The 27,205-nt window shown below is 41.1% G+C and overlaps 1 protein-coding gene across 1 annotated transcript; it reads left to right on the plus strand.

Annotated features, from left to right (window-relative positions):
• Positions 1–1,324: 1,324 nt before the first annotated feature.
• shq1 (SHQ1, H/ACA ribonucleoprotein assembly factor) lies at positions 1,325–27,205 on the plus strand. Its single transcript, XM_034695882.1, has 12 exons — positions 1,325–1,452; positions 3,098–3,266; positions 7,109–7,173; positions 10,139–10,267; positions 10,370–10,518; positions 10,609–10,721; positions 10,819–10,913; positions 14,238–14,395; positions 16,067–16,120; positions 17,889–18,012; positions 24,282–24,402; positions 26,303–27,205. The coding sequence occupies exons 2-12, from the start codon at positions 3,124–3,126 to the stop codon at positions 26,838–26,840; spliced, it is 1,689 nt and encodes a 562-aa protein (XP_034551773.1). The 5' UTR covers positions 1,325–1,452; positions 3,098–3,123; the 3' UTR covers positions 26,841–27,205.

Here is a 27,205-nt window from a genome sequence, read left to right on the forward strand (position 1 = left end):
TATTATTATTCATTATAATTTATTTGTCACTTTATGTATTTCTGTGTTGGTAAATGTTATTGTATTATTATTATTAATTATTTATTTGTCTCTATATGTATTTCTTGGTTGGTTAATTTCATTGAAGTATTATTATTCATTACTTATTTGTCACTATATGTATTTCTTAGTGGGTAAAGGTTATTGTATTATTATTATTATTAATTATTTATTTGTCACTATATGTATTTCTCAGTTGATAAATGTTATTGTATTATTATTATTCATTATTGTTTTTTGACACTATATGTATTTCTTAGTTGGTAAAGGTTATTGTATTATTATTATTATTAATTATTTATTTGTCACTATATGTATTTCTTGGTTGGTTTAATGTTATTGTATTATTATTATTAATTATTTATTTGTCACTTTATGTATTTCTGTGTTGGATAATGTTATTGTATTATTATTATTTATTATTAATTTTTGTCACTATATGTATTTCTTAGTTGGTAAATGTTATTGTATTATTATTATTCATTATTTATTAGTCAATATATGTATTTCCTGGTTGGTAAATGTTATTGTATTATTATTAATTATTAATTATTTATTTGTCAATATATGTATTTCTTGGTTGGTTAATTTCATTGAAGTATTATTATTAATTATTTATTTGTCACTATGTATTTCTTAGTTGGTAAATGTTATTGTGTTATTATTATTAATTATTAATTTTTGTCACTATATGTATTTCCTGGTTGGTGAATGTTATTGTATTATTATTATTATTAATTATTATTTATTTGTCACTATATGTATTTCCTGGTTGGTGAATGTTATTGTATTATTATTATTATTAATTATTATTTATTTGTCACTATATGTATTTCCTGGTTGGTGAATGTTATTGTATTATTATTATTATTAATTATTATTTATTTGTCACTTTATGTATTTCCTGGTTGGTGAATGTTATTGTATTATTATTATTCATTATTAATTTTTGTCACTATATGTATTTCTTGGTTGGTTAATGTTATTTTATTATTATTATTCATTATTTATTTGTCACTATATGTGTTTCTTGGTTGGTAAAGGTTATTGTATTATTATTATTCATTATTTATTTGTCACTATATGTATTTCTTGGTTGGTAAATGTTATTGTATTATTATTATTAATTATTTATTTGCCACTATATGTATTTCTTGGTTGGTTAATTTCATTGAGGTATTTATGTTTATGTTGTCATTCTGTACAATGTGTCCATAGACTGTATGAATGTATCGTGTAGATCCTGTAGTACTACACTCTGATGTTACACTCCGGTCCAGCAGGTGGCGGTATGCACCTTAACAATGTGGTTTGGATGAGAGAAGAAGAAGAAGAAGTGAACTCCAGGGTGCCCACGAAGAAGAAGAAGGAGAGGAAGAAGAAGCAGGAGACACGCGCAGATACTTCCTGGTGGTAAGTCATGTTATGTGTTATAAATGTTCTTTAGGAGTGTTTTCACTGAGCTCTTCCAGCGCACTGCTCAACGTGAACTGCGACTCGTACCGACAGAGGGAAAGTCCCTTTAGGTAGGACTGCTGTGAGCTGTGAGCAGGACACGAGGAGACCAGCGTGTGTGTGTGTTTGTGTCAGACCTGCCAACACTGGGTTTAGTCGGGAGTCTACCTCTTTGAACTTATTCTCCCTCTGTACTCCCGAGTTATTATTTCTCCCGACAATCTCCCTATTTCATGTTGAAGTCAATCAAATGAGTGTCCCTCAACTTCTCTTTCAAGAAGTCCTCTACTTAAGCCTTATAAATAACCCCCAAAAACATCCACCCCTCCTCTCCCTGTAGATGGTTTGATCCAAAGACGCTGCATGAGATGGTTTCTGACAGCAGGTAAACACAGACCCACAGGTACTAAACACAGGTAGATCTGTGACACTGGAGCTGAAGTGTTTATAAGACGAGTTGTTCTGAGTTTAACAAACTTCTGCTCTGTTTAAAGATTTGATCATCCCTCATTAAAGTGGGTTAGCCCTGTTCTTGTTGCTAACTTAAGGTGTGACGTGCAATAACACAGCATCCTCTTTAAAGTTCATCAGGAGAGTTTAGAGCTGTGTGAATCTGATGACAGAGTGCTGACAGTGTCACTTTCACAATATCACAGGTGAAGTTGTGACATCACTAAACTCTACCTGATAACCTCAGGTGGAGATGAGAGGAAATCTCTTCCTTCTTTAAATAAAGAGCAGAGAGCAGCAGAGGCTGAGGATGCAGAGGTTACTGTAGGTCAGAGAACATTTCGCTGTAGGTTATGATAACAGGTTATAGGATTTAAAGGACCCAGATAAATGACTTTAAAAAGCACATAGAGATGTAGATTCATGTTACAGAGACTCCTTCATTGAAATAATATTATAATGGTGTTAACATCAAAATATCAGGGATTACAGAGGGAAAACCTCGGGTCACTTGACTCCAGCTGTCCGGCGGTCACAGATCTGGTGGAGGTCCCGTGTAACTGATGGAGTTAGAGAACATAAAGAGGCGTACATATTGTTAAACACTCTGAATATCATCACGTGGAGCAAGCTCTAAGTGATCAGACAAAGGGTCATATAGAACGAGGCTCAAACTACCAGATGTGGATTTGCTGCAATTCAGACTTAGTCCAGTTTTCTGCCCTCTTGTCCTTTAGAAAGTCCCAATCAGTCCAGCAGCAGAAAGACCAGCTCAGAGGGCCCTGATACTGCAGAGATACTGGTGTAAAAGCTTTTTGCCAGTCTCTCTGCATTGACTGTCCTTGGTTGGTCCATTTTGTATCCAAAGGATGGTAATGTCCCATAAAAGGTCCTCAGCCTCTGTGTCCATGCTGTCAGTAGGGGGAGCTGTTGTGTAGTGCTCTCCCTAAAGAAGAGCCAGACTTCTTTAGGGAAGTAAAGACCCCGGACAGCTGAAGTGATATGAGACCTCACGTTGTTTATCTCTACCTGATTGAAAGAAACGTGTGTTCAAGCACATTCTCAACAATCCATTACTCAATCAGTGAACATGCCTCAGTATCCGTGTGGCAGACAGCATTGTAACAGTTTCTCCTTGTCTTTCTTGTAACAGGCATTAGCATCACCTCAGTATTCATTATGCTAACTCCTGCATTTGATCTGAGTCAAAACCCGGACTACCTGACCCTCAACATCCGAGTGCCCTACACCAGGACGTCTGAGTTTGATCTGGATATCGATGGATCAGACTTCAAGTTCTATGCCAAACCATATTTCCTGAGGTGAGTTACGCTGCAGCTTTTTGAAGTCATACCTCAACTTAAATCAATCAACCAATCTTTATTTATAAAGATCAGAATCACAACACATGTTCTCCTCAGACTCTTAAACAGAGCAGGTCTAGTCCATACTCTATGTTCTATAACAAAGACCCAACATCAAGACAGGATAAGATCCAGTCCCATCTTACAGACAGGACTCAGTCTGATCTCATCTTAATCCACCATGAGCAGAGCATCTGTATTTGCCTTCAAGATAAATGAGGATGAGCCTCACATTGTTCTTTGCTCTAATATTCTCTTGAACAATCTTTATTTTGGATTTTGTTTTGAACATAGGACTACATTCAGATCAGTGTTTAAAATGGGAGTCCATAATGAGTAACAGCACCGGGCCGGACTGAGAGGGTTCAGGCTTCATTCTGAGTAGAGTGTATTTATTTATCACAGTGTGATTTGATGTGTAGTAGTTAAAGAAAAGTGTTGACTAACAGGCAGATCACTTCCCATTGGTGCATATTGACCAAGAGTTCTGGGGTCTTTTAGCCCGGGGTCTTTTAGCTCCCAGAACTACCTTCCCCTGAACTAAAAGGTTCCTGTGCCATTGTTGTCTGCGTTTCGACCACGGGCTGAAGTCCCGGGTAGATTGTGTAAATCAGGCCAGTGACCTATGGAGAAAAAAAAAATTAAATGCACTACACCACCAGACCAGTAGAGGGCAGTAAAACAAAGAGGAATGCCATTCATCACAGATGACACCATAGAAGCAGACAGACAGGCAGGTATCATTCTGAGCAACACAACAGTTAGCCTGTTAGCATGAAGAGACTCAGCTGGTGTTGTTTTAGATGGTGCTATATTTCATCACAGATGGATTCACTGAATCAACACGTGAGAGGAGATAAGCGCGAGTAGCAAAGACGTTTCAACATGCCTTTAAAATCCTTTTGAACTCAAAAAGCAGTGGCAGAGATCGACCGGTGTTTTGGTTTAAACAGCGACCCTGTTAACTGGAGACTTTCAGCTGGATGCATCCCTCATAAACGTCTTTAGACCATCTGATGAGGATATTTTGAAATCTTAATAAAAACTAAACTAGTTTGCATTCCCAGGAACTCCCTCTGTGTTTCAACAGCTGTGTAAACTCCACAAACACTGACACGTTCAGCTGAAGGTCTCCAGTCTACAGGGTCACTTTTAAAACCGGAACACCGGGAGAGACGCATTCACGGTGGGCTGAGAGAAGGCTACTGTTACAAGCTGCTAAATCAAGAGAATCACAGCTTCTTCTTTTGAAAAGTACACACACATACAAAAAAGATAGAACAAATCAAAACTAATGAAAGAAAGAGAAATCAAGAGAATCACAGATGTGTGTGATGTTATTGTGGACGGAGGGAGGAATAATAACACTGCAGTTAATCTACCAATCAGACACGTTCAGCATTGCAGGCTCTGCCCCCTGAAAGTCCCGGGACCTTTGAAAAGTACTACCTCCCTAGCAGGGGCTTTTTAGGGGGGAGATTATCTACCCCTGAACTAAATTTAGACCCTGGGTCCATCGGGTGAAACGCACGTAGTTCAGGGGTAAAGTTCCTCTGGTCGAAGAACTCAAGGAGCTGATGTATGGTACTGAGTTCAATTTCAATATTTGAAGAGATGGGCTTGGGTAGGCTTGCCTCTCTTGGCACATCCAGACTGCCCTGTTTCGTGCTGCCCAATAGAAGTACTCATAATTATGTACATTCAATCCACCTTTAAGAGGACTTTGTTGCACTGTCAACTTTATCCTCAGTGGCTTGTTCCACGGTATAAACTGCCCACCACCAGAATGTAGTAGTTAGTAGAACAGTTCTGGGACTGGGATCTTTAGCATCTGTAATAGATGAAAGTGTTTTCACAGAATGTACATTGTTATAACATTTATTGGACCGATGAACAATAAATGGTGATTATAACCAACCTTTTACAATAATCTATAGTTTTATTCAGTACCCATCCAACACAGTCAAACACCTGTCCCGTGTTGAGTGACGCTGGAATACATGGAATTTGATCCAATTTAGAGCTGTGAATTATATTGAACTGTCTTTGGTGTCAACTGGAGATGTATTCTGATTTTCATTTCAAGCCATAGAGCAATAATTAGAGATTAAAGCCGCAAGCGGCGATGAACGGGCCCTCGCACACCCGCGGCCGCCGCCTACGCGAGCCGCCGCCACATGTAAACCGTCGCCTGATATTTGCCATCACATGATGCGAAAGCAAGATCTGAGAGTATATACTGCCTCCGGTGGTGCAAATGTTCCAAGTTTTTGGCAGATTGCCAAGAAAACCTTAAAACTTGACAGTGTGCCACGCCCACAATTTTAGTCTGAACAGAATTCCTTTAACAATAATTTAATCCCCAATATGTCTGCTATAGAATGTGCCTTGTTTGGACTGAATTGGAGAAAAACTCTAGGAGGAGCTCTCAAAAGTATGCACCCTTATTTGGGTGTCATTCTTCACATTCAAATCTGTATGTGCGTTTGATGCCCCGCCTCAACGCATGCCACGCCCACATTTTTTGTCTGATCAAAATTTGTTCTGATAATTTTTTCTCGTCAAGGTGTCTTCTATAGGTTGCCTTTGGTTTGGACTGAATCGTAGAAAAGCTCTAGAAGTTAATAGCGAAAGTATGCACCCTTATTTTGGCCCCGTTTTTCATGTTCAAAGCTAGGTGGCACTCTTCCTGTTGAGTTTGGGATATGGGTGCAAGAGGCTTTTTTGTGCGTCCTGATGCCATGAATATGTGTAGGACTTTTCAAGCATGTAGCTCAAAATAACCCCTATGGGGAGGGCTTTTTGAAAACTGTAGGGGGCGCTAGTTAGCACATTTTTCGACTTTTTTTTGCGAAACCCATAAAATGTCGCAATTTTCCCCAGGCCTGATGACTGTGTTGGATGAGGTGAAATTACGTGCATTTTAAAGTCACAAAAATCCATTTTCCGGCGTTTTTTTTTTATGCCCCGCCCCAAAGTCTGCCACGGCCACATCTTTCGTCTGAACAGAATGCCTTTACTTTGTATTAATCATCAATGGGTTTACTATAGAATGGGCCTCGTTTGGACTGAATCGGAGAAAAGCTCTAGGAGAAATTAGCAAAAGTATGCACCCTTGCACGGACCCATTTTGGCCCCATTTTTCATGTTCAAAGCTAGGTGGCACTCTTCCTGTTGAGTTTCAAATATGGGTGCAAGAGGCTTTTTTGTGCGTCCTGATGCTATGAATATGTGTAGGACTTTTCATGCATGTAGCTCAAAAAAACTCTATGCGTAGCATGTTAATTTTACCTCTAGGGGACGCTACTGAATTTTTTTTTGCGAGACCTATAATAACTTGCAATTTTCACTTGACCCGATGAGTGTGCAAAAATATCTGCGCTTTCATTCACGTTCAGGGGTCCTAAAATGCGTTTTAAGTGGCGGAAGAAAGAACAATCCTTAGGGTTACAATAGGGCCTCCGCCACCAGCGGTGCTCGGGCCCTAAAAATAATTCCTATTCACTGGGTCAGATTGAGAGGCCTGTATGAACTAGGATATTTTCCTGGCTTAGGTAGAACAGCGATGAAAGCCCAAAGATTCTGTGGTCTGTTGCAGCAGCTCTGTATATGTGGAGTCCTAAGTTAGGCTGTAACGTGGGGACAGTTTAGAGCCACCAGGATGAGAGGGCCTTTATTCACGCATGAAAGACGTAATACTGGCTTTAATAAGCAGCCTGGACACTAACTGTTTACCACTCTTTAATTCAGGATGAACTGTGCTTGTGTTTTATTCTGATAACTACACTTTTTATTTTCAGGTTATCTCTTCCTGGAAGAATAGTGGAAGATGGGAGAGAAAAGGCCAAGTTTGACATTGATAAAGGTAAGTAACATTGATGTTTTAGGATTCCATAAAGAAATGGTTGTAAAGTGGATGACAGACATGTCTGTAGTATGTAGACCTGCATATCTATAGGTATATCTATAAACCTACCAACAACTGTTATGTTTAATGGAGCCAAACAATACTGATGCTTCTGAGTAGTGATGGAAATAAACCATTAACTCTGTTTCATTATGTCACGTTTCCTGAAGGCCAGAGGTGGGGGTGGAGGTGTGGGAAACTAACAAGAAAGTGCACTTAGTAAGAAAGTCAAAGAAAAGAACAGAACATTGTTCTCTGAAAGATGCTGTAGGAATCATGACTCCCCAGGGGTAAAGAAACTCAAACTCTCATTCGTTCATTCATTCATTCACCAAAGAAAGCCGACTGAAGGTGTTGACCCTCTTGTGAGAAGAACCCACTGAACAGAGAGACCTCAGCTGAGGGAGATCACAGGACCTCCCATTAACCACTGACTAAAGAGGAGACCTGTGGGTCAGATCTGGATCTCTTTACTTGCAAACAAAATCCGTTTGATCTCATTTCAAACTCTGAATCCATAACAATTACTATTCATGTTATTTTGTCATCAAATATACTTTGATTAGCCTTTGAGTTAGCTTTTCCTGCTGATGTATAAAACTAATCCCCTGGAAAGCAGAATGGACTTTCTTAGAGCTGATATGTGTTCTGTTTTTATTCTTTCACATTCATTCAGAAATGATAAAAAAGCAGAATCCCTTCTAAAGTCAAGACGATTGTGTTTTCTTCTGAAGTGTTGAAGATTGGCTGAACTGTCTGTTTTAGTCAAGGGTAAAATAAGGACCACAGACTGTATAAATAATGGATGTAGTATCCGTGGCGTCATGCATCTGTTCCTGAGTGCTGTTTTGAAGCCAGTCGGCGACGGCAGCCATATTGGAAATGCTGAACTCAACCAGAAGTGTGATATAAAGAGGCGGGGTTTGAGCCTCCTAGCCAACAGCTTTGTGTTCCCGCCTGTCAGTCAATCAGTCATGTCCTTATTTGGGAAAAAAACTCATAATCTTAATATAGAAAAGAAATAATGTACACACGTACAGTGTGTGCTGATAGAGACATTAGCCACGTAGACCCAAGCCGTTTTTTGTACCAGGCTGTAAACATGTTTACTAATGCTGTAAAGATCGTCTCTTTGAATGGGTGTGTATGTGGTTTCTGGTGTTTCTGCAGCCAGCCTCTAGTGGATTCTCAATGAACTGCAGTTTATAACACTTCAACATGGGCTCCATATTTTCAGACCGGAGGTTGCCACTTGTAAGGGACGTTAGTTGACTACACCATTAAACATTAGGGATGTCAGGATACACTCAACCCACGATTTGATTCAAATCCCAGTTTTTGGTTCACGATACGATTCGAATCATGATTCTCTAACGATTTTCAAGAAAACTGGATTGAACTCAAAATTTAAATAACTATTATTTTATTTCAATCCTCAGATATGGACAGTTGGGATATATATTTTTTCATCCTTTTTCATTTTAAAGGTGTGTTGTAACTCAAATAAAACCACTGCACACTAAAATCACCATACAAAAATACCTTGTTGGAAAACTTCAGAACAATTCTAGAGAAATGGAAAGTGAACAATTCCCAAATGAAAGTATGAAATATTAAAACGAATAAGGTCAATCTCTTTAAATTAGGGATGTACATTTCAAGTATTTTCGGTGATCGATCTTTGGAAATATTAAACGATCATTAATAGTTTAATCATTAAAAAACATGACTGTTTTCCATGTCAGAAATAATGACAAATGTGTTTTTCCCCTAAATCAAATGTTCCTTCACGACACACTGTATATTACTGATGGTATTAAACAGCTACGGATCATATTGAGCTATTCAAAATGTTAACATGCTGAATATCAACGTGAGGAGCAGGCTTATAAATAATCTCTGTGGACACATGGTCATAGAGTGAAGACTCAGACTACAACATGTGGATTTACTGCAACAGGACACCTGAACAGGATCAGATTTCAGACTCAGAGTCCAGTTTTCTGTCTACTCGTTCTTATTGAGAAAAATAAACATTTAAACGTGGTCAGGTGTCAGCCTGGAGCACAACCGGGTCAGAATCAGTCCAGCGGTGGAGAAAAAAAGCGCTCGTGGAGACCTGTCACTCAGCTGCAGCCCCCAGCTGAGCGTCTCCACTGTGATCAACACCTTCAGTCAGCTGATTCTGAAACATGCTTTAAACTTAAAACACCTCCACTCAGCGAGTGACGAGAGACCAGACAAGAGACTTCATGATGTTGAACAAGCGGAGTATGATGCAGATAGTGCCTTCTACTATTTAGAAATAATATTCAGATACAAAATACATTGAATCAATTTTAATCCACCATTATTTCTCAATATTTTACGGTCTTGTGATATATCCTTACATCCCTATTAAACATTGTCACCATCACTAGTTGACCCCAGAATGACTTGTGGGTTAAAGAAGTAAATAATTTGTATAACTGTAGGCCTGAAATGTGGATCATTGGTTGTGTCTGAGCTGCAGCTCTGGTTGATGACGACTTCTATCCAGTTAAATAAACAGGCACAGGTGACAGATGAGCTGTTGTACTTTGTATGTTTTATGAGTCAATAAAATCATCTTGTTATTTGGCCAAGTTGCTTTTATTTGTCAGTGAGGTGTGCATATGTACAGAAACACCTTCATTTTAAAGAACTGCATACAAGGAGGCCAAGGAGGTGCACAGACTCAGATTCTAATGTATGACAGGTGAATGAGTGACTGCTCACATGTTTATATCTAGTTATTTTTCTTTCCAGTATTGACAATGTAGAAAACCATCAACATGGAATCTTTTTTACATGAAATATGTTAAATAATATGCCTAGCTGTGTCGAGTAATGTTAATAAGTTGATGTGTTAATGTCCCTTCCTTCATGTCCTATCATCTTCCAGGTCTCTTCACTGTTCAGTTACCCAAAGAAACATCTGGAGAACACTTTGAGGGACTTCAGATGCTGACAAGTCTCCTAGCCCCTAATGGTTCCCGCTCAGCAAAACCATTCGTCGAGGTCTTAAGTTCTGGTAATTAGTTTAAGAACAATAACGGGATAGACATGGAATAAATGACATGGAGTGGGTTTGTGTTATTGACAGAGCTAACCGGAATATCTCTCCCTTTGAAAGAATGCAGTGAAAGTGCAGAAAAGGATGATGAAGATGAAGAAGAGGAAATGAACTGGCATTTTGAACAGGAGGTGTACAAAGAGAGCTCTGAGGAGAAGCAGAAATATGGCTTTGGAAATCAACGGACTGGAGTGTTTGCAAGATTACAGGTATACTGAAAAACAATGGTCCTTTCAAACAGAGACATTGATCCAGTCTGATGTGAGATAACTCTTTGATGATGTCTTACTGTATGACAGGAAGAATTGAGCCATGTTATTGATGTCAAGAACCCAGAAGACACTACTGCAGCAGAGAGGAGGCAGAGACGGCTGCAAGAAGAGGCATGTGCCTTTTCTCCTGACCACTACCTGTGAGTTTGTTGAAGTCAAACTCTCTGATGACTTCAAACATTGCTTTTCTTCCCCATGCACTGTCTGTGGTCTGCTAACGTCTAAATGTCACTGCAGTGCTGACTTGTTTGAAGATGAGGAAATCAAGATGCTGTTGAAGTATAAGCCATGGTGGGAAAAGCTGACTCCTTCAAAGCTGGAGGAGGAAACTTGTGAGTGGAAGTCATTCTGATAACCTTATGAATATGATCTATATATTATTTCATCTGAACTGTGTTGCTAGATGAAGCTAATACTTGGCTGCATTCGTAACAGGATTTTGGAACCATATCTTTCTGCCAGCTTTTCTAGTGACAGAGGAAATTATACATAAAACACACAAAAACACATGATAAAAATCAAATGAAAAAACAACACCAAGATGCTATACTTCACTAACAGTGGAGAACAAAATGATTCCATCCCCTGACAGATCTGAAAATATTGACCTTTTTTTTGCCTCCATGATTTCATTCTATAATGTTCATGAAACATGCAGATGGTTGCTCTGAACACAACAAATGTCAGATGAAGTCTTTTAACTTTAATATTTGATATGTCCACCTTCTGCAGCACCACAGCATCACATCTCTCTGACATAGAGTCCATATACGGCCTTCTGCAGCTCTTCCTTTCAATGAGTGCACAGTTTGCATTTCTGGTAGGATGGGCTGATTTGAAGCCTTGAGGAGGTAAAGGGGCTTGGGGGCCATAGGTGTTAAATTGCGGTGGGAGGGCAGAGGCTGTCATTGCCTGCTCAGTGGGTTGCAGCGCAGGAGCATCCATTGAGGGCTTTTATTTTTGGCAAGCTGTAATCTGGCCTGTGTCTTGCTCTTGTGGGTGCCATTACATCAAAATTGGCCAAGGGGGGCTGGATTAAAGCTCCACTGCCTCGAGAGGTGGGTGCACATGTGGGCATAATGTAATGATCAGTGTAAGGGGACAATACTGGGGTTACATCTAACATAATCCTGTTAGCTCACATGCACATGGATCTCCTGCACATAGAACCAAGCATTCACTGTTTAATGCATGCAGAGTTTGGAGAAGAGTTGGGTTCACAGAGGCACACAACTGCAAGTTTGCAGAAATCATGTGCACTACCCATGACATATAGATTTTGCCAGGCCTAAATTTGGTGATTTTTTTATTTTCATTAGTTGTTACATAGATAGTGATCCTTGGCTTGAGTACAGCTTCTTTACTTTACTTTGTTCACACTAAATAATATAATACTTCTTATTACAAGCTGCTGCAGAATTTCTGCAGCTGGAGAATTGATCATGTGATATGTCATCCTATCAGATGGCATTCTCAGTTTAGATGTGATCTATAACAAAGCATGTGTGCAACTATGATATTTTGAGATTGCATAGTGTATCCTATAGTGTTCTGTGTTCTGCATTGAGCAAACAGCAAACTACATGAACAAAAACACCTTCAAAATGATCAGTAGGAACAGAGAAACTCCAGAGTGTCTTTGTTGTATGATTTCTTATTCATTTGATGGAAAACCTTCCTCTTATATTTTTTTCAATTCAAACGAGTGGCTAAGGGTCATGTTTAGATGTACCACAGGTAGTTTTTAATGTATCCTGATGCCTTTATGTGATCTACAAAAGCAAATGAGACTATTTACTTTGAATGCCTCTCAGCTATGTCACCTAGTCCATGTATGTCAGTGTCATTGACTGTAAGATGCCAAAAGACTCTACTACTCCACTGCAAAGTTTCACAGTTAGAGTTATCAGTCAGTTAGAATACACATTAGATAAACTGCTTTATAAACAGGGGAGCCAAAGTAGCAGATAATAACAGTTCTCACCCGGGGAGTCCACAGGATGAGTGTGCGCCACGTTACGGCTGTGCAGCGTGTTTGCTCCGTCCCTAGTCCACAGGACACGTGTTGGGAGCGTAACGCAGCGCAGAGCAGGCAGGATCAGCAGGTCACAGAGCCTTACTGTGGTTGAATTTCTGCTCATTTGGAGAGTAATCCATTACTTTTGTGCTTTAATCATCACTGAGTATGCTGCAGAACTGTTCAGTTTCGTTTTTGCAGGTTTAGATGAGTTTAATATGATTAATTTGGCTCTATTTTGTTGTCCTGTTACCTTCTGACACAGTGATCATCTTAAAGTCCTGTTACCTTCTGACACAGTGATCATCTTAAAGTCCTGTTACCTTCTGACAGAGTGATCATCTTAAAGTCCTGTTACCTTCTGACACAGTGATCATCTTAAAGTCCTGTTACCTTCTGACACAGTGATCATCTTAAAGTCCTGTTATCTTCTGACACAGTGATCATCTTAAAGTCCTGTTCCCTTCTGACACAGTGATCATCTTAAAGTCCTGTTATCTTCTGACACAGTGATCATCTTAAAGTCCTGTTACCTTCTGACACAGTGATCATCTTAAAGTCCTATTACCTTCTGACACAGTGATCATCTTAAAGTCCTGTTCCCTTCTGACACAGTGATCATCTTAAAGTCCTGTTATCTTCTGACACAGTGATCATCTTAAAGTCCTGTTCCCTTCTGACACAGTGATCATCTTAAAGTCCTGTTATCTTCTGACACAGTGATCATCTTAAAGTCCTGTTACCTTCTGACACAGCTATCATCTTAAAGTCCTGTTACCTTCTGACACAGTGATCCTCTTAAAGTCCTGTTACCTTCTGACACAGTGATCATCTTAAAGTCCTGTTATCTTCTGACACAGTGATCATCTTAAAGTCCTGTTCCCTTCTGACACAGTGATCATCTTAAAGTCCTGTTCCCTTCTGACACAGTGATCATCTTAAAGTCCTGTTCCCTTCTGACACAGTGATCATCTTAAAGTCCTGTTCCCTTCTGACACAGTGATCATCTTAAAGTCCTGTTATCTTCTGACACAGTGATCATCTTAAAGTCCTGTTACCTTCTGACACAGTGATCATCTTAAAGTCCTGTTACCTTCTGACACAGTGATCATCTTAAAGTCCTGTTATCTTCTGACACAGTGATCATCTTAAAGTCCTGTTCCCTTCTGACACAGTGATCATCTTAAAGTCCTGTTACCTTCTGACACAGTGATCATCTTAAAGTCCTGTTACCTTCTGACACAGTGATCATCTTAAAGTCCTGTTACCTTCTGACACAGCTATCATCTTAAAGTCCTGTTACCTTCTGACACAGTGATCCTCTTAAAGTCCTGTTACCTTCTGACACAGTGATCCTCTTAAAGTCCTGTTGTAGTCGACCTGGATCACTGATATGTGGCTGTTTGTATCTTACATCCATAATAGATGAGTATTTCTGATCTATACGATCTCTAAACGGTCGGGAGTCCGTATATGATGTTTTATTTTGAGATTGGCGCCTGTTGCATGCGATCCTCTTGCCTGACTTCCTGTCCCTAATCCCCCATGACTGATGAGTTGGAGCCAGGGTACTGAGTTTTCTATGTCCTTTTAATAATATAACAGCATGCAGACTGATCTAATGCACATTCTCTTGCAGCCATATCCTTTACGGACGATGAGAAACAACAGCTGAGGAAATTCAACAATCGTTCGTACCTGCTAGACAAGACGGCTTGTTGCCAAGTGTGGCTCAGCCTTGTGGACATCCTGCTGGCTTATTCCTATGAAGTGCGCTCTACAGAGGGTGAGCACAATGTAAGTATGTGTTAGTTTAACTCACTTAGGCTTTGATGACACAGTCCTCTATCCTCAAATCCTTCAGTCCCCTTTCACTGAGCTTTAAGGGGTCCCCAGCAGAAATCGCGCTGATTGGTTGAATTTGCGTTGATAGTTGCGATCGCGAAATCGCAACTTCCTGGAGGGACTGGAAATAAAGTCCAAAAACTACTGTCTGTGAACATAGTTCAGAGCTGCATCCACAAATGCAAGTCAAACCTGTACCATGTGAAGTGAAGGCCATATATTAACATAATGTAGAAATGTCTGACACTTCTCTGGGCACATGATAATTTCAGAAGGACTGTCCTGTCTGACTCTAAATATAACAATCTCAATGTAAACCATGGATTCCTCATCTTCCATTTTTAACAGTGGCACCACTTGGCCTGTTCACAGTTCAACAGCATGGCTGTGTATTAGAAGAGTTCAGGTGCCGAACTGATCTGCCTGCAGTCTCTACTTGTCATCCAGTGAAAACATTTGGAGCATCATGAGAGGAAAAGTCCAACACAGAAAACCCCAAACTGTTGGGTAGCTCAAATCCTCTTATCAGGCAAGACTGGGACATTTCATTTTCAAAACTCCAGAAACTGGTTTCCTAAAGTCCCAAACATTGACTGAGTGTTGTTTGAACAAGAAGTGTTTCAACACAATGGTAATAATTCCTGGTCCTAACGTATTTCAAATGAGTTTGGAACCAAATAAAATTAACCTTATATTTTATAAAACGCTAACCTTATTTCAATCAATCAATCAATCAATCTTTATTTGTATAGCGCCAAATCACAACAAACGTTATCTCAAGACGCTTTTACAAAGATAGGAGGTCTAGACCACTCTATGTCAAATTATGAACAGAGACCCAACACCAAGACAGGATAAGACTCAGTCTGACCCCACCTTAATCCATCATGAGCATTGCACATCGCAGTATTTAGCTAGTTACAGTGGTGAGGAAAAACTTCCTTTAACAGGCAGAAACCTCAGGCAGAACCAGACTCATGTTAGACAGACATCATGCCTCAACTGAGTTGGATCTGGAAAGACAGATAGAGGGGAGTAAGAGAGAGAAGTGATAGTGATGAGACGAGTCGTAGAAGCTGTTGCCGCTGGAGTCCAGCACGTCCGTATCAGCTGGAGTCCAGATCGTCCACAGCAGGAGGACGTCAACGGCAGCTCAGAGGAATCTACGAGACAATGGAGCTCAGGGACTCCAGAAAGGTCTATGGTTAGTAACTTTAATGGGACAGGCAGAGTTAAAGTAAGTGATGAGGGGGTTGGGGGGAAGGGGGTGAGCTAGGATCCCAGTGTGTCAGTGTGCCAGTTCCCCCGGCAGTCTAGGCCTATAGCAGCATGACAAAAGCTGGTCCAAGCCTGATCCAGCTCTAACTATAACTATATTTGTTAACAGTTGATCTTTTGTTTGTCTTTGCACTATCTTCAGTTAAATATGGGTTTAAATGAATTGCAGACCATGAAATTCTTTTTCAGAATCAGGGTTGTACTTGGGATTTTTTCAAGCAGCATATTAACTACAAGACAGCTCTGAAACAAACTGCATCATAGTGTATGAGTGTTTTGATTTTCCTTGTTCTATAGTCAGCATGGTGTTGCAGTGATAACGAGTAGTCTCCCTGTCTGTTGTAGGTAGAGTCACCTTGGACCATCAGAAAGCTCAGCGGGACTCTTTGCTGGCTCGAGGTAAGTCTGATCTCGCACACGGAGAGAAGATAACGGGTGGCAATGAACAGTTCAATGAGAGGCCTGCTGTGTAGTGATAGTCCTGCATACTGTGCTGAGCGTTCTCAATCTTGTGAAAGTCTGAGTGTGACCTTTTACCTTTCACCAAACTAAAATTACCTTAGATAGCCAATCAGGTAGTGTTGGTGTCAAGAAGAAAACAACAACTTCTGCAATCTCTGAAGTAATTAAATGTCTCCACCTGACACGTGGACGGAATAGTCTGCTCCTCTGTACGCTTCATAGAAAGGTAATTAGGTGTAACGGCAGAAATTCAACCTACACTATATTACCAAAAGTATTCGCTCACCCATCCAAATGATCAGAATCAGGTGTCCTAATCACTTGGCCTGGCCACAGGTGTATAAAATCAAGCACCTAGGCATGCAGACTGTTTTACAAACATTTGTGAAAGAATGGGCCGCTCTCAGGAGCTCAGTGAATTCCAGCATGGAACTGTCATAGGATGCCACCTGTGCAACAAATCCAGTCGTGAAATTTCCTCGCTCCTAAATATTCCACAGTCAACTGTCAGCTTTATTATAAGAAAATGGAAGAGTTTAGGAACAACAGCAACTCAGCCACGAAGTGGTAGGCCATGTAAACTGACGGAGAGCGGTCAGCGGATGCTGAGGCGCATAGTGCAAAGAGGTCGCCGACTTTCTGCACAGTCAGTTGCTACAGAGCTCCAAACTTCATGTGGCCTTCAGATTAGCCCAAGTACAGTACGCAGAGAGCTTCATGGAATGGGTTTCCATGGCCGAGCAGCTGCATCCAAGCCATACATCACCAAGTGCAATGCAAAGCATCGGCTGCAGTGGTGTAAAGCACGCCGCCACTGGACCATAGAGCAGTGGAGACGCGTTCTCTGGAGTGATGAATCACGCTTTTCCATCTGGCAATCTGATGGACGAGTCTGGGTTTGGAGGTTGCCAGGAGAACGGTACATTTCGGACTGCATTGTGCCAAGTGTGAAATTTGGTGGAGGAGGAATTATGGTGTGGGGTTGTTTTTCAGGAGCTGGGCTTGGCCCCTTAGTTCCAGTGAAAGAAACTTTGAATGCCTCAGGATACCAAACCATTTTGGACAATTCCATTCTCCCAACCTTGTGGGAACAGTTTGGAGCGGGCCCCTTCCTCTTCCAACATGACTGTGCACCAGTGCACACAGCAAGGTCCATAAAGACATGGATGACAGAGTCTGGTGTGGATGAACTTGACTGGCCTGCACAGAGTCCTGACCTGAACCCGATAGAACACCTTTGGGATGAATTAGAGCGGAGACTGAGAGCCGGGCCTTCTCGACCAACATCAGTGTGTGACCTCACCAATGCGCTTTTGGAAGAATGGTCAAAAATTCCTATAAACACACTCCTCAACCTTGTGGACAGCCTTCCCAGAAGAGTTGAAGCTGTAATAGCTGCAAAAGGTGGAACGACATCATATTGAACCCTATGGGTTAGGAATGGGATGGCACTTAAGTTCATATGTGAGTGAAGTGAGGCAGGTGAGCGAATACTTTTGGTAATATAGTGTAGCTAGAAATAGCATAGAAATCACACTGCCTACACTCATGCTAAGCTACAGCCACACAGCTAAAGTCAGAACTAGAACTAATTAGTTAACCAAACCCCGTCACTGTGAGCTGCACCTTCAGGTCCATGTGTGTGTTTTATTATTGATACCGGATGCTTGTTAGGTTCCTGATTTTTATGTTCCCTTATCTGCAGATGTACAGCTGCATTCCAGAAGTCCTGGTGTCATTTGGACGGAGGGTTTTGTGCTACCCTCTCCACAGACACTTTGCCATGATCTCTGCAGCCCTCTCTGACACAGCAAGGATTTTGATGCAGGGTGAGTTGTCTAAAAACACCACAGCAACAACATCAACACACATCATCTCAACGTACGCTGCTTAAAAGTCCGATGGCATGATTTTAAAGTGACATTGTGATACTGAGCAGGAGCAGAGTTTGTGTGAGCATGTAGTCATGTGTTCACAGTACTGATTCAGCTTGAGTGGCCCAATGGTAAACGGTAAATGGACTGTGTTGACGTAGCTCTTCTCCAGTCTTTTGACCACTCAAAGCACTTTAACACTACATGTCCTAATGACACATTCACACCACGTTCATACACTGAAGGCAAAGGCTGCTACGTGAAGCACCATCAGTATTAACTAATCCCAGTCACATAGTTCAGGTCACTTCAGGGTTAACTGGGCAGTTCGGGGTAAGTGTCATGCCGAAGGACATTCAGCTTATGGAGAGGACCTGGGATCGAACCCCAAGCCTTCTGATTGAGAGACAACCGACCCTGCTGCCGAGCCGCAGTCGCCCCCCAATAGGAATTAGGGATCCAACGAAATGAAAATACTTGGCCGAAACCGAGAACCGAAAATGAGGAAACCAAGGCCGAAAACCAAAACACTGAAATAAATTATTATACCAATTATGAATAGGGCAGTTGTAACATTTCACTCCTTGGATTTGAGATTAAGCCATGCATTTTCTGTCTGTGTTGCACAGGCCTTTTCTAGGTCATTTATTAGCAGACACTTGAAGCTAGTTTGTATAGCAGTTTGAACACACTGGGTTAAAAGAGCTCAAAGTTGTAGACAGAGGTTTCAAAAATGTTACAACTGTCCCCGGTCTCCCCTACCTTTGCATTTCTGGCTCTGACTGTGTACTAACCTCACTAAAATCAAGGATCTCATTGAACAGATCAGAGAATGAGGGTGCGTCCCCCTCATCAGGTTCAGAGAGACCAGTCCTTTGTTCTGCGATCTGCGCTCTGTTCTCCTTCTCCTGCGCCGTGCGCTTCTCCGTCTCCAAGCGGGTTCTCCACATCCATCGCGGCCTGGATCATTTCTTGTGCTCGATGCTTTATTCCCACATCCAAGTAATGATCTTTACAACGTGGATCGAGTACAGTCATGATGAAGTGTAGAGGATCCAAATAGATCTCAGTGAAACGTGTCCTGACAGACTCTATGAGTGTACTTTTCATTGTTTTCTCTCCGTGGTCCGTCTCATCCTCTTTGCTTAGAAGATGCTTTAGTGCTGCAGTTACAGGAAGAACAGATGTTGGCCGAAAAGGCACTTTTGGATGAAAATTTTCGGTGGCCGAATTTTCGATGCATTCTAGCAGGAATCATGTGGATTGGTCAGGAAAACACTTTCAACTGAAGTACACAAAGTGCAGCTTCATCATTTCATCAAAAGCCCCCAAAAACTCTCTGATGGATGTGTAAGGGTCAACATTATCAAACCTTCCCACACTAATATAGTTTAGTTTAGTTTAGTTTAGTTTAGTTTAGTTTAGTTTAGTTTAGTTTATTTATTATTCATCGTGTAGTGCACCTTAAGGTGCCCAGCCCATATGGACTTACAAGACACTACAAAACAAAACAAAACAAAATAGGAGCAACAACATAAGAAGAAAAAGAAAAAAAGAAGAAAGAAGAGCAGTTACAATACTGCACATGTCCAACAATGACCTAAAGTAATTCAGAAGCACAGAGTTATACTTCAGACATTTGGCAGTGACAACAACTAAATCAGACATAGAGTGTGCTCCTACGCTGCTGAACAGCATTTAACACAAACTGAGCAAACTGGAACACTTTGTGTGTAAACAGGAACTGAAGTCTATCTTCATCGGACATGCAAAACAAATCAGGACAGTTTTCTGATATTCTGTTGAAAAGGAGGGACCTGAGATCATGATATGAAGGACAGTAGAATAAAAAGTGCATTTCATTTTCAACTTCCTCCAGATCACACAAGGAACACTTCCTCTCCTCCTCTGGAACAGAGTGGAAGCGACCTGTTTCTAATGCCAGAGGAAGGATACCGCATCTCAGCTGAGCACATATAGACCTCTGAGCTCTGGTTAGGTTAAGAGTGACATAAAGCTCTGGGTGGTACATTTTTTTGAACAGACAATACGTTCTTAGTTTGGGCTTACACAGGACTTCTTCTAACCATTTGTGTTTGTAAGTGTCAAATAGTTTTGTTTTAATCTGACTCACACTACAAGTTAACTTGTTTCTATAAATATATTGGAGACCTACCTTGTCAAATATTTTCGCAAGCTCTGAGGACCAGGTGTAGCTGTTACAATAATCCCAGTAGAAGATCTGTTTAGTTAGCCGGTTGTCTGGCATATTAATAAATCTATTCCACAGTCTCACCATGTCGCCCATATGCCGTATGTCACAAGGTTCCCATCCCATGTCACCATACAATGCAAGTTTGGGGGCATTTTTATGCACACCCAGAAAATAACGCATAGCTCTGTTCTGAACTGCTTCACACTTAGATTGCTTAAAATAACCCCAGACTCCTGCACAGTAATCTGAAATCGGACAGACACATGATTTAAACAGCTGTGTGTACGTCTTGTAACCGAGGTCACTACATAGTTTAACCTTATTGATAACAGCTCCTAAAGCTCTACCTGCAGAGTCTGAGAGAACTTTTATTCCTTCATCGAATGAGAGATGTTCATCTACAGTGAGTCCAAGATATTTGTATTTCTCAGTGAATGACAGGGCAGTTGAACCAAAACAAAATTCAGACTTTGTCCATGGCTGTTCTCTCTTCCTAAAATGTATAACCTGGGTTTTATCTTTGTTTATCTTCAATCTCCATTTATTACACCAGCATTCGACAATATTTAACAAACTCTGGAGGTCATTTTCAGTCTCTGCAAGGAGGACTATGTCATCTGCGTACAGCAGGGTGGAGACTCTTAGTTCACCCACTCTGACACCAAAGTCAGTATCCTTAATTTCTGTTATTAAGTCATTTATATAAATTGAAAACAGAGTGGGAGAGAGTACATCCCCCTGCTTTACACCAGAAGCTGTAGGGAACCACCCTGTTCTGTAGTCATTTACCTGTACACATGATTCAGGGGCCTGATACACAGCTTTTAAAGCTTTATAAAACTTACCATCAATTCCTGCTTTCATTAGCTTGAAACTAAGAAGATCATGATTAATTGAGTCAAAGGCTTTCTGAAAATCTATAAAACAACTAAAAGTGGCTCTCCCTTCTTGTATTCTAGCCTTTACTATAGTAGATAAGGAGTATATGTGATCTATGCAGGCTCTATGTTTTCGAAAGCCATTTTGTTCATCTGCCAGCATACCAAATGTTTCTAAATAGCCATACAGTCGCTCATTAAGAATGCTGGCATAGAGTTTATAAACACATAGTAATTTATCACCCAGCCTTTGGTTCAAGAGACCCTGATATACAAAGCTCAACACCCGAATGAGTATAATGAGCATCATGTTGAGGATCCTACAAGGGACACTCTGCACAAAAAGAGTGTTATTTTACAACTGTGGAAATGCATGAAATGAAGACTTGATTGAAGTGCTCTCACATACATCGTGGAGCTGTGATGGGAGTAAATAACTCAATATCCTTTACAGTTCCTTCAGGTAGTTGTGGTTTGTAAGCATCTTGAATTTTGTTCCCTCTGCCCTGATCCTTCAACTTTAATATACTTTTGCAGACATTTGCGTTCATCCTGAGGATAAAGTGAATACAAATGTTTCATGCAACTCTTTTGTAGTTGAATGTACTTCTTGGAATTGTGACATCAGTAGTCATTAGCAAGCTGTATTCATTGTTTGTCTTCTCATTGTTTGTCATTTGAGAATAACTTCCTGCCCATCACAAAAAGATCAGGAAACAAGAGTCAGTTTACAGCTTAGTGCGAATTAGAAGAGTCCCAGAGATGAGTGACAGAGGCTGTTTATGAAACCTCCTCCTATACTAGCAGTACGTACTGATTCAGTCTAAATTCAGTATGTAGTATTTGAACAAGAGCAAAATCTGCAGTATGTCAAAACTACCCAGATGTATACTGATTCAGGAACATGTCTCAGTCTGCAGCGGACCAGTCTCCCTCACGTACTGTTTCCCACAATGCACAGCGCTAATGTTACGCTTCTTCTTCTTTTTCCACATATGACGGGGGCTCTCAGTTTTTAGGTGCTGTGTAAATGATTAAACTCCATATTAACCACTTCTTCACTTTTTAAAACCTAAGTGAAGCTGAAGAAGCAGTTTATGGTCGTTGTTTACTTCTGCTCTCTGAAACCGGAAATCCAGCAATGCCTGACTCCAGCATCCTGCAGACCAGATCCAACAGAACAGTCAGACTACAGACTACCTACAAATGAAGTATGCAGTATGTACTTATAACAGAGGTCTAGGGCCTCTACAGTTGTGTGTGATAGAGCGGTGAGCACTACAGGGGTGTGACTCCTGTAAAAGACTCACGGAGGCTGAGCTTCTAGTTCAGGTGTTTTATTCTGAGAGGAATGTGATTATATCTGGCAATGACACACAAGTCTTCCCTGAAGTCTGCAGCTCACCAGCCATGGACACACTGAGAGCCTCACAGACCCAGACTTACTGGAGCCGCTAATTAACTCTCTGCTCTGTTAAAGGGACAGTGACCTTCCAAGTGAATTCGTATGAAGATATATGCCAGTAACAGAAACACAATGATACAACCGTCATGTATTTGGACTTTCTGAGGACGTTTAAAGCTAGGGTTGGTAGTCTCGGAAAACCAGCATTAATTTGAATGTAGCTTTTCCTCAGGACTCCGTCTAACCCCTCCCCTCCTCCCTCGGAGCTCCCCCAAAACGACGCCCCCCCGCTCACATGCATGAGCGCCGCTGATTCTCGACCATATGATGGTGACTGATTCAAAACCGGTCCTCACCAAAACATTCTCATAGTGAAAGTTAAAAACACAAACAAACATGGCTGCTGTTAGTACTCACAACTGTCATTCTAGCATTATCCAGTTGTGCTGGTGACATGATATCAGGAGAAAAGTTATAACACATATATAATACTGTAACAACTCTACTGTTTGTTAAACGTGTTCAGTGTAGATGTTCTTAATTCCTACAGTGTTGACAGTCAGTGAAGGCATCAGGAGAGGTGTAGAGTGTGTGAGCAGGAGAGAGGAGAGACAAGAGGAGAAGTTCTTCATTCATTCAAACATTGATTGTTGTTTTGTTGGTTGGCGTGATCACGGCTGACAGTGACCGGTTATTAAAGATCAACGTGTTCACCAATCGGCTCGTCATCACTACAGCGTCCGGACGGACGCTACAATAAATAAATATTTTCTGTAGGACTTACTGAACGTCATTAATTATTCTGCTTGTTGGTGAGAGCTTTTTAGACTCTGATCCGGACTACAGTCCTGAGCAAAGCACCTCATCAGGTCAGAGGGGACAGGCCCGAGGTGGAGCGAGAGGGGCAGTAAATAGAGTCAGGGGAAGTAGAGGCAGGAGACGGGGACTCGGAGGAGTGCACGCCGGGGAAATGTACGCACAGGAGGAGGGCAGAACGGCAGGACGGGATTTGATTGGTTTAAAATTTGGGGAGCCAAAAAACGGTGATTGGTTTGTGTTTTCTCAGGTTTACTCCGGCTGTAGATAGCTGATTTTTTTCCCTCTTTTTTAAGAACACATCATGTAATGATTGCCATCAGGACATATAGATCATTTTAACCAGTATGACAAAAAGTGTATCTAAATCTGATTACCAACCCCAGCTTTAAGGGGCTTTCCTACAGTACTGCATACTTCATTTGAAGGTAGTCAGTACAAGTCGATTTCGAAAACAGCCACAGTTTCCTAATGACCCGTTTTGGCCTACGTTGTCAAAGACATGGGCACACATTTTGTCCATGAAGTAGCATTTTGCCTTATTTGTTCTATAAGTTTTCCAACACTGGTAACAGTTGGAACTATCACCAGTATCAAAATCAGTCAGTTGACAGAATTGATTTTCCAACCATGGATTCAAGTTCTACAGACTTCCAACAGGATCACAACAGTTTCAGAGCAACCAGTGTTTCAATGTAAAGAGTGTCCCTGTGAAATGGTGACGTTCAGTGGCTGTTGTGGTAAAAACACACAAAGTACTCACCAACAGATCCGAATTGTCCTTCTTCAACCTTTGATTTCATCTCAAGGTGTCACTGAGGACTGAGGCAATTGTTAACAATGAAATGAAGAGTACAATTAATAGAGCACATACAACAAATAACCAAACATGCTGTGTTCATGTGTCCAGGGAAAGCTTGTGTCCTGAGATGCCTGCTGCATCTTCACAAGGTGTTCAGTGAGAACGACCCGGCCTACATACTGAACGACCTGTACATCACAGACTACTGCATCTGGATCCAGAGGGTGAAGTAAGTTCAGCCACACACACGAGTCCACACACTCACATCACAATGTTCTGTCTTTGGGGAAATGCCACAGGTCTCAGGACAGAGCTGGCCTGATGAATGACTGAACCGCTGTGGCTCAGTGGTTGAGTGGTTCATCTCTCAATAGAAAGATTTGGAGGTTCAATCCCCAGCTCCTGTTATCTACAGTTGATGTCAAAATGATTAGCCCCCCTTGTAAAATCAGATAAAACCCTTGATTTCTCCATGAAAATTTCCATTAAAAACAAGTGTTTATAGTTTATGTGTTTCCAAAATAACAAAGACAAACGTTCACTATGTTTGACTTGGATATTTTATTGATGCAATGAATTGAAACAAGAAAAGGTAAAAATGGCATGTCCAAAATGATTAGCCCCCTGGCCTTAAGTAGTCAATAGTGCACCCGTTCTGAGCCATACATGACAACAACCTCTTCAAATAGTTCTTTACAAGGTTGGCACATGTCTCTGGAGGGATTTTGTCCCATTTTTCCAATGCAAATGGTTCCAGCTGGTCCAAAATACATGGTTTCTGAGCATGGACATTCACTTTGAGCACCCGCCACAGATTCTTCACAGGATTTAGATCTGGGCTCTGTACGGGCCACTCCAGGACCTTGGTTTAGGTGTCCTTTAAGAACTGTTTTACCAATTTTGATGTATGCTTTGGATCATTGTCTTGCTGGAAGACCCAGCACCGACCAAAGTCTAGGCTAAGAGCAGAGTTCTTCATATTATCCCTCAAAATGTCAACATAACTTTCTTTTTTCATGATGCCATGCACCAGAATAAGTTTTCCAGTGTCTGAAGCTGCAAAACAGCCCCACAGTACGATGCTCCCTCCACCATGTTTAATTCTGAGGACCGTGTTCTTAGGGTTGAAGGACTCTCCCTTTCTTGGCCAAACATGAACAACATCCATGTGCCCAAAAAGTTCCATCAGATCAAAGGATGGACTTCCAAAACTCATCTTTACCTCTCAAATGTTCACGGGCAAACCTCAGTCTGGCTCTGATGTGCCGCTCTTTGAGTAAAGGGGTTCTTCTGGGACGATGGTCCTGAAGCCCACTACGATGAAGACCCCTCACAACTGTGTTCCTTCAAACATCAACTCCAGAGGAGGTCAGGTCAGCAACAATCATCTTGGCAGATGTCCGGGGCTTCTTGTTGACATCTTCGACTACTTACCTCTCCAAAGTTCTTCAAATCTTGTGTTTTCTACCACGCCTAGGTTTGTTTCTAACAGAGTTTGTCTCCTTGTACTTTGCAATGATGCAACATACAGCTGTTGTAGACACTGTAAAACACCTGGAAATTACATTATAGCCTTCCCCCTTATTATGAGCCTCCATTATCTTCTTTCTGAGCTGAAGACTGATTTTCTTCATCTTTGGCATGGTTAGTAAGAGTAGTCTCCCTCAATAACGTGTTCAAGTGCTCTGTTTGGAGTCCCTTAAGTAAATCTCAATGCTGTTTGAATGCTCAGGTGTTGTTAGGAAGCCAACAGACCTACAGGTGTTGTTAGGAAACAAACTGACTGCACAGGTGTGTTTTAAAATCAAAAATTCACAGGGGGGCTAATAATTTTGACCACCCCATTTTTCACTATATTTGATATAAAGTTATCCTAAAAATGTATTTTACATTCCAAAATGTACCAAAGCTACTAAAGAACACTGGTGAATGTTTGCTTATATCAAGTTTTATCAATGATTCAAACATTGGGCAGAATTTAAGGAAAGTGTTCCAGAATTCCTGGGGGGCTGATAATTTTGACCTCAAGTGTATATGTTGAGCTGTTCTTGAGACAGACACCATGCCTCATTCAAGTCACACGCCTTCTCCTCCTCTGACTCGCCCTTTGTCTCTCTGAAATGTTTCAGGTCGAAGAAGATGACGGCCTTGGCCACAATGTTACTGAACGCCTCCCTGCAGAAGAAAGACTTGGAGCTGGAACTCGTAGAGCTCGAGGAGGCAGCAGCAATGGTGATTGAGGAAGAAGAGGACACGCAGGGAGTTCTTGAGAGTGCTCTGATAGCTCATGATGACACCAGGAGTTGTTCTAGTGACAGCGAGGATGCTGAAGCTAAGGGGAAAGGCTGCAACAAATCCAACCAGGGAGGTGGAGACTCGTCTAAGGACAGCCCTGTACAGCCCCAACCCAGCGCTCCTATTCCCAAGGATCTCACAAGTACAGTCTCAAAAGGCTCTAAACAGCTGATCCAAGAGCTCCAGGAAATGGTGTTAGAGGAGCGGACAGTCCCTCAAGGATCCAGCTACAGAGCAGAAAGAAGCGGTTTGAGCCTGAACAAGGCTGAGGAGGAAACTGAAGAGACAACTAGTGGTACGACATTCTTAGAGATAAGTCCCAGGAGAAACCAACTGCTGGTTGTCCAGAAGCAGAAACATCTTGATGAGTGACGACGTCTGCTGACCAAAACTGATGGAGAAGCAGAAAGACATTTTAACAGTATGAACTCAATCTAGTGAACTCTTCTCTCTCTCTCTCTCTCTCTCTCTCTTTCAGTCATTTCATCTCTATTTAGGAATCTTTTTATCTTACTGCGTCTTCCATGTATGATCTCTGCTCCAAAAGAAGTAGTTTATAATAGTCTTTTCTTAAACTATGAACTTGCTTAACCTTATTATGATAATAATTATGAGATATATTTTTTAATATTTGATGTGTTATTAATGAGATTATTGATGCTTTAAATGCCTGACCTGGCTACTTTTCTGGCTTTCCTTTATTAAATAAATAAAAAGGAAGAAAATGTACTTAACCA

Source organism: Notolabrus celidotus, chromosome 1, assembly GCF_009762535.1.
Source record: "Notolabrus celidotus isolate fNotCel1 chromosome 1, fNotCel1.pri, whole genome shotgun sequence".
Classification (NCBI taxonomy): domain Eukaryota; kingdom Metazoa; phylum Chordata; class Actinopteri; order Labriformes; family Labridae; genus Notolabrus; species Notolabrus celidotus.